This window comes from Anolis sagrei, chromosome 2, assembly GCF_037176765.1.
Source record: "Anolis sagrei isolate rAnoSag1 chromosome 2, rAnoSag1.mat, whole genome shotgun sequence".
Lineage (NCBI taxonomy): Eukaryota > Metazoa > Chordata > Lepidosauria > Squamata > Dactyloidae > Anolis > Anolis sagrei.
In genome coordinates, this window is record NC_090022.1 from 49823726 (window position 1) to 49836730 (window position 13005).

Consider the following 13005-nt stretch of genomic DNA (forward strand, 5'->3'; position numbering starts at 1 on the left):
AAGAGCCACATCCACTGTTTTAGCGTGGTGAAATGTGTTCCACACTGGGCATGCATACTCAGCAGCAGAGTAGCATAGCGCAAGGGCAGATGTCTTCACTGTATCTAGTTGTGATCCCCAGGTTGTGCCAGTCAGCTTTCGTATGATATTGTTTCTAGCACCCACATTTTGCTTGATGTTTAGGCAGTGCCTCTTGTTGGTAAGAGCACGGTCCAGAGTGCCTCCCAGGTATTTGGGTGTGCTGCAATGCTCCAGTGGGATTCCTTCCCAGGTGATCCTCAGAGCTCGGGATGCTTCTCTGTTCTTGAGATGAAAAGCACATGTCTGTGTTTTAGATGGGTAAGGGATCAGCTGGTTTTCCCTGTAATAGGCAGTAAGGGCACCTAGAGCTTCGGAGAGCTTCTGTTCAACCATCTCAAAGCTCCCTGCTTGAGCATTGATATGAAGAACTTGTTGCATTCATTGCCTTGCTGACATAAGTAATTTTGTTTAACTGTTTTACTCCTTCCTGTCGTTGAGACTGGTGACAGAAACACCCACTAAATCCCATTCTTGGGTAATGCTTTCCTTCACTTTTTCCATGCCCACAGTTATTTTTAGATGCTCATATGATGTAGTCCTGGGCTTTCCAAAGTTTGTTCAAAAATATAGTTAACATATTTTCCTTCTGTTTGGTCTCTCAGTTTAGGAAAAATGGAAAGTTAAAGTTTCTGCTACCTTCAATTAAACCTTTCCAGATTGTCTCTCCACCAGTCCGTTCAAAGTACCTTTATACTCTCATTTATCAAGTGGATCTTCTGAAAATATTAACAAAAAATCCCCCCAAAATCTAAAAATGATAAACAACAATATATAAATAACATAAAAGGTAAAGGCATTTTCAGCATTAAAAGCCAACAAGGAATAACCCTGCCCTGATCCAGTAGCCCTTTTCTCTTTCTTCTAGCTGCCCATTGCTCTGGCTTCAGAGGGAGGGAAGAGCAGCCAGTATTAGACACATGTAACCCCCTCCCCTGCTTTCATTCACATTTCCTTTTATTTCCCATTTAGATTGAAACTTTGACCGGGGAACTATTTAATAAAATGTAAGCCGTTCTGGGAATGTATTTGGCTAAAGCAGAGTTTCTCAGCTTTCCTAGTGCCGCGACCTCTTAATACAGTTCATGTTGTGGTGACCCCCAATCGTAAAATTATTTTTGTTGGTACTTCATAACTATAATTTTGCTACTGATATGAATCGCAATGTAAATATCTGACATGCAGGATGTATTTTCATTCACTACACCAAATTTGGCACAGATACCCAATGTACCCAGATTTGAATACTGGTGGGTTTGGGGGGGGGGGATGTTTTTGTCATTTGGGAATTGTAGTTGCTGGGATTTATAGTTCACCTACAATCAAAGAGAATTCTGAACCCCACCAATGATCGAATTAGGCCAAACTTCCCACACAGAATCGGAAGGAAGGGTCCTGAGGCTGTGAGGAATGGTGGGAGTTGAAGTCCAAAACATCTGGAAGGCCCCAAGTTTGCTCATGCCTGATCTACACTATTGGTTGAATACAGTTTGGCACTGTAACTGACATGGCCCAGTGCTATAGAATGATGAAAGTTGTGGTTCTACATACATAGTCTTTAGCCTTCTCTTCCAAAGTGTGCTGGTGCCTTAAGAAACTACAGATCCCAGGATTCCATAGCATTGAGCCATGGCAGTTAACGTGGGGTCAAACTGCATTAATACTGCAGTGCGCATGCACCCTAAGTAGAAGTACTAAGTAAACAGAAATCTTGGATAAACTACCTTAAACACAGCTGTAAAAGAAAAGCAGGGTGAAAATCCAGAAAAACTAGAAAAGTAAAACTTGGGAGGGAAAGAAGAAACGTGCATATCACAAAACTTTTGTGGATGACTTGTGCCTCCAAAAACTGAAATCTGATAAGGAGATGGGGAAATTCAGTGGGATAGTGACACAGTGTGACCTGCTGCAGACATCAGCAAGCAGTCATCACTGTCTTCAAAATATGCCTTTCTCTTGGGCAATGAGTTTGTCAATACCTCGATGTATAAATATGTGAATGTCATTCTTCTCGTGTTACAGTTCTTTTGTGAGTGACTTGGCACAGTAAGATCCTTAGCATATTTTTTGTATTAACTTTCAAAAGATATTTCATTAAACTGGACTTTCCGCTCCTGGATCATGGTTTTCTTTGCTGCTGTTCATGAACTGTGCTTGTTCAGACAGGCATATGTTTGTGATTATATCATTTAGTACAGCACAAGAAATATTTAAGTATGACTGTGCCTTTTGTGTGTGAGGTTTGATTGTTGCATTGAAGGAGCCAGAGTGAAGGAGGGGAGCCAGGAAGACCGAGTTCCACTGTGTCTCCTGGGTCATCGGTTGGGAGCCCCTCCCCCCAGCAACAATATAGTAATATATACTAAGAATATTGTGCTGTGCCAATATTATAATATATTGTATACACATATAATATTGATAATATTATAATGTAATACAATATAATATGAATAATAATCCAATATAGTAATTTTATTTTTCATATACATGTGCTATTACTTATAATATTACAGTATAGTGGTATAGTACAATATAGTAATATATAAAACTAATTTTGTGCTATGCTAATAATATAATATATTGTATGTACATATAAATTGGAAGCTGCTCTGGGTCACCTTCGGGGTGGGAAGGGTGGCATATAAATGCCGTAAATAAATAAATAAATAAACAATAACTTTATTTTATACCCCGCCTCCATCTCCCTGAAGGGATTCGGGGCGGCTTACAAAGGGACAACCCCAGAAAACACAGAATTAAAATGTAATGCAATAAAATAAAACAAAACAAAACCCAATTGAAACATGTCATAATAAAACATAACATCATAAAAACATTACAATGGGAGCAATAAAAGGGATGAGTTCAGAGGGCTCTGAGTTTCTGCAAAATTCCTAGATAGAGCTAAGGGAAAGTGCAAAAATTCAGAGTAATGTCCTTGCGCTTTATAATGTCAGGATTGTAGAGCGGAGGACCATGCTAAAGTGCCGGAAATTAGGTATTAAAGGGCCAATTCTTTGGAACAGCCTAATCAAAGGCCATGTTTTTAGGTTCTTGCGGAAGGAGGACAGGGTAGGTGACAGTCTGATCTCCCTAGGAAGAGAGTTCCAGGCCCCAGGGGCCACCACCGAAAAGGCCCTCTCCCTTGTCCCCACCAACCGCACTTGACACGCAGGTGGAAGTGAGAGGAGAGCCTCCCCGGATGATCTTAAGGCTCGTGTTGGTTCATAGCGGAAGATGTGACTGCAAAGATAGGCAGGTCCCGAACCATTTAGGGTTTTGTAGGTAATCACCTACACCTTGAATTGGGACTGGAAACTCATTGGCAGCCAGTGGAGCTGTTTAAACAGGGGGGTTGACAGCTCCCTGTAACTTGCTCCAGTTAGTAATAATAAATAAATCATTGTACTGATTTAAAACATAAAAATATACTCTGGGGATTAGATTCTGAAGTGGGGATGGCAATCATCCTTACATTAGGTACAGAACTTTTTAAAAGTTTTCTACTTGTGTCCCCTTTCTGCCCGAGAAATTGCTACATGACCCCAGGTATATAGATATATAAAATATATATAAAATAAAATATTATTATTTCTTTCTTACTGACAGTAAATCAGCATTTGGAATGCTTGCTAAATGGTCGGATTTTCCTTTCTGTGGAACGCAACAGGATTCCACTGTAATGTCATTAGCAGATTTGTGGTAATTGGGCAGTGTTTAGAAAACTTTTACTGTTGCCAATTTTTTTGCGACCTCAGCATTGAGCTAACAGGACCCCATTTGTGAACAGGACCTATAGTTTAAGAAGTGGTGATTTGGAATATCACAGCAGAAAAGTGTCTGAAATTCAGATACTGGAAGGAAATGTCAAGGTTTTGGTCTCTGATATCCTTTCAGGCTAAACAGGATTGCTGGCAGGATTGCTGTGAGCCAGAACATTGCATTGAGTTGTTTAGAGAAACAATAGGCTACAAACGTTGTTTGAAATAATTTTTCTCTGTATCTGAATGGGGTTTTTTGTGGGCGACAGCATTCGAGGCCTCTGTTTCCTTTGTGGGATCATATCCTTTGGAAACAGGAACTGTTCTCCAGCTAAAACTTTTCACTTCCCTGTCCAACCTTGAGCGGATCTGTGCCTGTGCCACTCTTCTTTTCAGTAGGGTTTCCTCTGGGGAAGTTGAATAAAGAATTACCACTTTTTCCTTGAGGTATTGCAGCTGTTCTGCTTTTGTTGCATAAGTAGTTTCAGATTTATGGTGACCTTATGGCAACCCTAAAACAAGGTTTTCTGTGGCTAAGAGTGTGCACCCTGCCCAAGGTCTCCCAGTAGGTTTTCATGGTTAAATTGTGATTTGAACCCTGTTCTCTAGGATGGTAGTCCAATACTCAACTCTCTATCCCATGATGGCTTATCTAAAGCATTCATGAAAAGTGTCAGATGAAGAAAAACTTTATAAAATGTGTCAGTGGGGAGATCCCATCCTGAATAACATTCCTCACCATCTGGATGAGTAGGAAACACGTTTAGCCACTGTAAGCACATTAGAAAAGGAATTATATATAACCAATGTTTGTGTGTATTGGTTTCATTTCTGCAGGGAGGTCAATCCCACTTGCCCATGATTCTGTGAAGCCCCCTCAACAAGGGAAGCCATCACTATATCCAAACGGCAACAAACATAAAGGGCTACCAAATGAGCCTGAAGGACAAGCATCACTATATCCAGGTAGAGTAAAAACAGCATTGAAATAGAAGTCCTTATGCTTTGATTAAATTGTAAGGGAAGTGGTGCTCAACCAGTATGAAAACCACATTTGTATTTGGTGCACAAATGTCTTTATGTCAGCAGGAGTGCCATTTGGTAATGCCTTCTTTCAATAAGGCTTTTGTGGTGTGCTTATGCCGCCTCTGCATTTTATTTGGAGCAAATAAAACAAGTGCAGTGAATTGAGGTAATACTCTAAAAGTGAGGGCTGAGAGGAGCCATGATGGCCATGTATAAATATATGAGGGGAAGTCATAGAGGGGAGGGAGCAAGCAATGGAACAATGGCTTCAAACTACAGGAAAGGAGATTCCGCCTGAACATGAGGATATACTTCCTGACAGTGAGAGCTGTTCAGCACTGGAACTCTCTGCCCTGGAGTGTGGTGAAGGCTCCTTCTTTGGAGGCTTTTAAGCAGAGGCTGAATGACCATCTGTCGGTGGTGCTTTGAATGTGATTTTACTGCTTCTTGGCAGTGGGTTGGACTGGATGGCCCATGAGGTCTCTTCCAACGCGATGATTCTCTACAAATCTCTAGGCTGCACCAGAAGTTGACCAGAGAATCATGCTGGAAGACCTACAAGTAAATGCCTGAAGAAGGCATTGGAATAATGAACTTTCAGCCACAATGGTTCCAGAGACACTCGCTGGAACACCCCAGCAAGCAAGAGTCCAAAAGTGGCAGGCTCAAACCCAGAATCTCAACCAATGGCTGATACCAAATGAGAGACTGCCCCCTGGGCACACAGAAGACTGGGCGACTTGGAAGGCACTGAACAGACTGCGCTCTGGCACCACGAGATGCAGAGCCAACCTCAAGAAATGGGGCCACAAAGTGGAATCCACGACATGCGAGTGTGGAGAAGACCAAACCACTGACCACCTGCTGCAATGCACCCTGAGCCCTGCCACATGCACGATGGAGGACCTTCTTGCAGCAACACCAGAAGCACTCCAAGTGGCCAGATACTGGTCAAAGGACATTTAATCAACTACCAAACTTGCAAATTTTGTGTTTTGTCTGTTTGTTTGTTTGTTTTGTTAGAAATGTAATACAATTAACTGGTTGCCCTGACACGACAAATAAAATAAAAAGCCACAATGGTCTCCTCCAAACATAGTGATTGCTCACTGGAGGAGAGCAGAAGGGACAAAGAGGACCTTCCAGCAACAAGGACAGAGCTGGGTTCTCCTACATGCCCCCTTCCTCCTCTCTGTTCTCAAGGCAGCAGCCATGTTTGGAAGAGAAAGTTGTGGCTGATTCATTCAATCATTATTAAGGTCTTTTGTGGCGGAAAGCTTGCATTCAAAAAGTAAAGGAGGGACAGGTATGTTCTTCTCGCTTGATGGAACGTTACAGTGACATAATAGTACCATAAGAGAGGGCCGTCTATAAATAAAGTGTTACATTATTATAATAATAATATTTAAAACCCTTTATTTATAGACTGCCCTATCTCTCTGAAAGGATTCGGGTTGGTTTCCAACACATATGGCAAACATTCAATGCCAACAAAGAGACATGTAACAGATTACATCAAAACATACCATATCAAAGAAAATAGAACAGCCATTATAATAAGCTTAATACCAAATAGAAATTAACCAAATTAATAAAAGTGGACAATCCTAACAGACATAATCACATAATATGAATTTAAACAGAATAAGAATTTAAAACAACTAAAACCTTATTAAGAGATAAAATGGTCCTTGTCTCACTTGAAGATCCATTAAGCATTAAACTTATAGTAGCCCTGTCTTGGATCCAGCTTAGCAACTTCTGTGTTCTCTGAACATCTGTTTTCCATGGGGCACATATTTTCAGAATAAAACAGTATTTGCTGTGAGCCCTTCAGGCTTGAAGATAGAGCTTGCCCTTTAAATGAATTCCATGTTGTCACTTGCAGATCCTGTTTTAAAAGCAGACGGAAACATTCATCCTTTATCTCCACCACCAGCTTCCATGGACCTTCCTCGTTCATTGCATTCGATTCCACCAGATTTATCAAATAGAAAGGTAAAGTGATTATGGCAGGAAAAGGACCTACCGGTATTCATAGCATCTCTGTATTCCTTTGTAATATAAAATTATGATTGCATTGTGATCTAAGTCCAATTGTCATCCCTAAGAAGAATAGTTTAATGTAATCAATAGGTGCTTTGTAAATCAACACTTTTGTAAGTTGCATTGATTCAATGGGTCTACTCTAGTTGGCATGTATGTTTTGCAAACATCTTGTATTCTCAGATTCTAATGTATATTATGGGAAAGCCGGACTCATGAATCTACTCTTGTATCATGCTTCCTTGGATAAAACTGAATGCTTTGAACTATTTTCTTTCTGAGTCAATGTAAAAAAAGAACCAGAGTCATATAATCCATCACATTATGCAGCTAGCTATACCCCATACCACAGATTTACCAATATCATTTAGCAAATCAATATCATTTAGAACGTTATCAGTCAGTTGACTGTATAAGAAGTGATCTTAACAAGGAACATGATAAAGCATGTTTGATAATCCCAGGTTCATCCATCTTTCAATACAAGAATGGTGATTGCTGGGCTTTGTCAGCCTGAGGTGGAGAAGCAAATGGGCCTCCTTTTTCAAATCATTGTGCTTTGTATCAGTGGTGAACAATTGATTTAATTATTTCAGCAAAAAGGTCCTAAAGCACCTCTGTCTCTCCCTGGCATAAAATAATTACAGTTGCAGTAACTAACAGTGTGTTGCCTTTGACTATTTTGATTAATTGTGGAGACAGCTTTGCAAGAGGGAAAGCCCCAGTCTTCTGGTGTAGATCCATCAATATTGGCTCTGTGAAATACTTTACATTTCCATAACATTATGAAAAGTTGCATTTGATAAAGAATGCCCCCCTCCTGCCCCCACTCCCAGGGCAGCAGTTAAAACAGAGTAAAGTAAAAGACCCGGCAGTTTAATGCAGAGGACCATAAATGATGTGGAATGTGGAAATTTGCATTGTTTCCTGTAAGGTTCTTAAGCACCTTTTCACAACTCTTTCTTCAGTAAACCACAAAAAATAATCTGACAGGGTTTACTGGCAAGGAGGGATGCAGGTCATTTCCTCCAAGGGGCAAAATGAAGAGCTGAGCACAAAAGGTAGCTGTCATTAAGCTGCTAACCATATTTATTTTTCCATGCCTCACCCACATCTCTGATCAACATGTTTTTCTGATTTATTGCATCACATTACTAGCACTTTAGGAGATGCCACTGAGATCAAAGCTCATGACCTCATTTAAAATTATTGCTCTTCTAACTATTGACTTCTCTTAAAGGCACTGTTGACTGGAGATAGTGAAGGTCTTTGCAAACCTTCTCTATGAGAGAGTATTAGTGCCTCACCAAACTATAGACCAGGGGTCCTCAAACTAAGGCCCGGGGTCCGGATACGGCCCTCCAAAGTCATTTGCCCGGCCCTTGCTCAGGGTCAACCTAAGTTTGAAATAACTTGAAAGCACACAACAACAACCATTCTGTCTCATCAGCCGAAAGCAGGCCCACACTTCCCATTGAAATACTAATAAGTTTATATTTGTTAAAATTATTCATTTTATTTATTGTATTGTTTTTATGTGTTTTTTGCACTATAAATAAGAAATGTGCAGTGTGCATAGGAATTCATTCATGTTTTTTTTCAAATTATAATCTGGCCCTCCAACAGTTTGAGAGACTGTGACTTGGCCCTCTGTTTAAAAAGTTTGAGGACCCCTCCTATAGACCCCATGATTCTATAGCATTCAGCTATGGCAGTTAAAGTGGCATCAAACTACATTAATTCTACAGTGTAGATGCACCCTTAGTCTAGTTCCCCTAGTTTTTTCTAGTTTTTTTCCTTCCAAATAACATTGGGCAGCACTGGCATTTCCATACCAGAAGATTTGAAAGAGCTCTTATGAAAGCACTAGCCAAGATCCTGAAGTGCTAAGCTATATCCTTGAGTGTCATGTTCCAGGACTCTCATCCAATAACCAAACAAACCCAAGGTATGCCAAACCCTATTTTACTTAGGCAAAGTACCGAGTCTTTCCAAGGTCTGACTAACCGAACAGAAATGCAGCACATGGCTGAGATAATACAAAGTCCCAAGTTACACAGGCACAATCACTAGTCAGGGTTCCAAAATAATTCTAGATGAATAGATTCAATCAAGGAAGAGTCTTGAGCCTGCAAGACCTGGACAGGGCTACTGATGCCAGAGTGACATGGAGATCTCTCATTCATAGGGACACTATAAATTGGTCAACTTGAGAGCAATTAACAGTCTCTTTATTTATCAAATAACTGGCATGCTAGTTGATAAATAAATATGTGCACCAGCAACAATTGTACACAATTCTCTATCCTCCAAGGTGAATGTATTAGCCTAGGTTAGGTTACTGTCCCATTCAGCTTAGTTTTGTCTCAGTAAAACTTTCCAAAATTCCAGGCAAATTGGTTTTTTTAGTTGTATAACTAAAAGAGAGCCACGTCCACTGTTTTAATGTGGTGAGATGTATTCCACACTGGGCATGTGGAACCCTGAAATGTCTTTTCTTTTTAATCTGTAGTTCTGCAGTGTTTCTGTTCCTCAGGAGGAAATCACTCCTCATCTTCCTAAGAGCGAAAGCTTGCTGTGGAGCCCAAGTGAAGTGGAAATTGCTACCAATGGCTTCAGTAAGGAAAACCAAATTAGCGAAGGCATTTTTGCTGTCACCTACAAAGGTTGGAGGGACAATGCACTATATGTGGTGAAAAAGCTAAAAGAGGCAAGTATACTTTCTAATTATTTCTTATTTCCATATTGTATAAATTAGAAAATATATTGCATAAATTATAAATTATAATTTCCATATTCTGTAAAATTCTTTTAAAAAACTAAAAAATGATACAATTTAGCCTGCAGAAGAGAAGGATGAGAGGAGACATTATGGTCATGTATAAATATGTGAGGGGAAGTCATAGAGAGGAGGGAGCAAGCTTGTTGGCTGCTGCCCTGGAGACTAGGAAGCAGATGAATGGCTTCAAACTACAGGAGATTCCACCTGAAGAGGAAGAACTGTGAGGGCTGTTCAGCAGTGGAACTCTCTGCCCCGGAGTGTGGTGGAGGCTCCTTCTATGGAGGCTTTTAAACTATCGGGGTGCTTTGAATGCAATCTTCCTGCTTCTTGGCAGGGGGTTGGACTGGATGGCCCATGAAGTCTCTTCCAATTCTATGATTCTATGATTTTAAATAATTAAGGCAGAGAATTTTCATACATTACAGGTCATGCAGAACAGAACTGTTTGGTTGTCCATTCCAAACAGTTCATCAATTATGAGATATACTTTCACTCATTTTAATGAAACTATTAAATTAGAAAAATTGGGAGATGCTGTTTAGAAACAAGAGTGTCACTGAATTCCGTCTGTTGATCATTGATATTATGTATTTAGTAGACCATTTTTAGGAAGATTTTCCAAATTGAAGAATTAGGTTGATGGGATGACTCTCTGTATGCACTAGGCATAATGAAGCTCATACCGTGGTCTAGTTTACTTGATTTCACATTTGCATTTCTCCATACTCCCTAATTTTCTAGCCCTTTGGAGCACCTTTTCAGGGGGCATGTGGTGCACCTCCCCTTTGTGGTTTATTTATTTATTTGTTTACAGTATTTATATTCAGAGCAAATCACAGAACACATATACGGCAAACATTCAGTGCCATTGTGCACTGAGAAGACAGACAACTGTACATAGATAGAGGTATATAGAGGCTTCCCCATCTGCGGCATCAAATTGCCAGCATTTTTCTGGCATTTCCTTATGGGTGCTTAAATACCTCCCCACTTAAAGCAGTACCTATTTATCTACTCACATTACTGTTTTCAAAACTGCTAGGTAGGCAGAAGCTGGGCTAAAGGCCAGGAGCTCACCCCGACCTGGGCTTCAAACTGTCAACCTTTAGTTGGCAAGATTTACTGCAGCTGACATTTCAATTGAAAGAAGCACGTAATTGGATGTTAACTACATCGTTAGAACATCGCTACCCCAAACCAGTAAGGAAATCTAAAACAGAGAGATAATTAAAATCTAAAAAAGAGAGAATTAAAAACACTCTCAGGCAAAAAAGAAAGAAAAAGTCTCAGAAGAGCACATTTTTCAGAAAACGTATAGAAATAAATGTGCAAGGCACAGTACATGAAGAGGTGGAGATTTCTTGCAAGTTAGTTTGTAATCAATAGAAAGCCTTGTAAATTAATGTACTAATTAATATCCCATCGTTTCTTGTTTATCCTTTTCAGCACAATTTTAAAATAAATGATAGACTCTTAATTTTTTGCTTAATGAAAATACCCAGTAGAATATTAGAAAAAGGTATGGATGTATTGATTACACTCTTGGGACAGGAAATAAATATATTATTTTATTATATATTGTGCCAGGATCAGACAGAAAGATTTTTTCGCACAGAAGTTCAGATCTGCTTTCGGTGAGTAACTGTGTAAAATTTGACAATGGGAGAGGGATCCATGTTGATAGTTTTAATTTCATTTCTATAACTCTCCTGTAACTCTTTTGTGCCACTCAGTTATTGTACTATGATTCCACTTAAACTTATATCATTCTATCTATGAAATCCTACAGTTTGTGGTTGAGGAAAGGGAGTAATTAGAATTCTGGATCATAATTCTGAGGTCACATCAAGTCACAAATCCGAATATTACATAGGTTGCAACAATCGCAATTGGAGGGGGTTTATAGTGTAATAATTGTGCAATGTGGAAGGGCTCCTTAGCATTTTAAATTGCCATCTTAGCAGAAGTTCCATTAGTCAGTGGACTTTGACATTCCCGCTGCGTCTTGTGCAGGTAGAAAGCATAACGCTACCTAGTAAGTGGATGGAGAATATTTTAGCATTCAAAATATATGTAACCCAAGTGCAAAATTACATTGCACCAATCTAGAAGTTATGCTTATCTTGAAAACTCTTACTGTATATTCAAAAAGAAAGCTGAGTCAGACTGTTATGTAATTCCTACTTGGCTCTTCTTGCAGAGAATGAGCACTTCAAACTGGCTGTTTGTCTGTTGTTATTTGTGTACCAGAAATGTGGGTTTTTTCTCTCCAAACAAGGCAGAGCCATAAATAATGATTTGTCAAGGGCCAGGTGTGTTTGCCCTACAGCAAAATACAACACTGAAAATCCACAGAACATAGATACCTTTACTGGGCCAAACAAAATGCACATGGTACATTATGCATGTTTTTGAAGCTCCACTGACTTCTTCATCAAATAAAAGTGTTAAAAAACACTGGAGAAGAAAGAAAATGACAATGTTAGAATAAGACCCCTACATTTTGTTAAGATGTTGTGTTGTTGTCAGTGGAAGTGGTCTGGAGGTGCAGACAGAGGTCATTAGCCATCTGAGCACTGGAAGACAATAGGAGCCGCAGTGGCATAATGGGTTAAACCCTTGTGCTGGCTGAACTGCTGATCCGAAGGTCGGCAGTTTGAATCCATGAGATGGGGTGAGCTCCTGTCTGTCAGCTCCAACTTCCCATGTGAAGACATGAGAGAAGCCTCCCACAGGATGGTAAAGAACATCCAGGCGTCCCCTGGGCAACATCCCTGCAGACAGCCAATTCTCTCACACCCAAAGCGACTTGCAGTTTCTCAAGAAAAAAGAAAAAGAAAAACTGGAGGACAATCATAAAATCCAAGCAGTAAAATTTCAGCTTCATTCAGCAACAGAAAAAATCATTTCCCTGGATCTCAATGGAATCAAGCCTAGATTTCAAGGAAAATTACTTTTTCTGTTGCTAACAGTCCAATAAATATATTGCTATTTTTTGGATTGTGAAAGTTAAATCATGATTTGTTTTGGACTTATGATTATAGTTTATCCAGCATGGGAAATTTGTGTGGAACCTTAATTTTATATCCAGTCAATCCCGTTGTTTCTTGTTTCTTTCACTCCACTAATGAAACTCATAAGCTTCACATTTCAAATTGTGATTTATTGCAAAAATATACATTGACCCAGCTTTTCTGTTGTAAAATGTTTACGATCAATGTTGTACAATATTTATCATTTCCTTCCTCTTTGTTATGACGTTGGCCTTAATCTAAAAGGCAATAAATACACTAGGGTATCACTGTTCACCTA

The 13005-nt window shown here is 39.6% G+C and overlaps 1 protein-coding gene across 2 annotated transcripts in view; it reads left to right on the top strand.

Moving 5' to 3' along the window:
* IRAK2 (interleukin 1 receptor associated kinase 2) overlaps nt 1-13005 on the top strand; it is a 35666-nt gene that overhangs the window by 11317 nt on the left and 11344 nt on the right. For both annotated transcript variants that reach the window (XM_067463492.1, XM_067463493.1), the window contains exons 3-6: nt 4677-4805; nt 6754-6863; nt 9424-9621; nt 11281-11327. In XM_067463492.1, coding sequence (XP_067319593.1) covers nt 4677-4805; nt 6754-6863; nt 9424-9621; nt 11281-11327 — 484 coding nt within the window. The remainder of the gene's footprint in view (nt 1-4676; nt 4806-6753; nt 6864-9423; nt 9622-11280; nt 11328-13005) is intronic.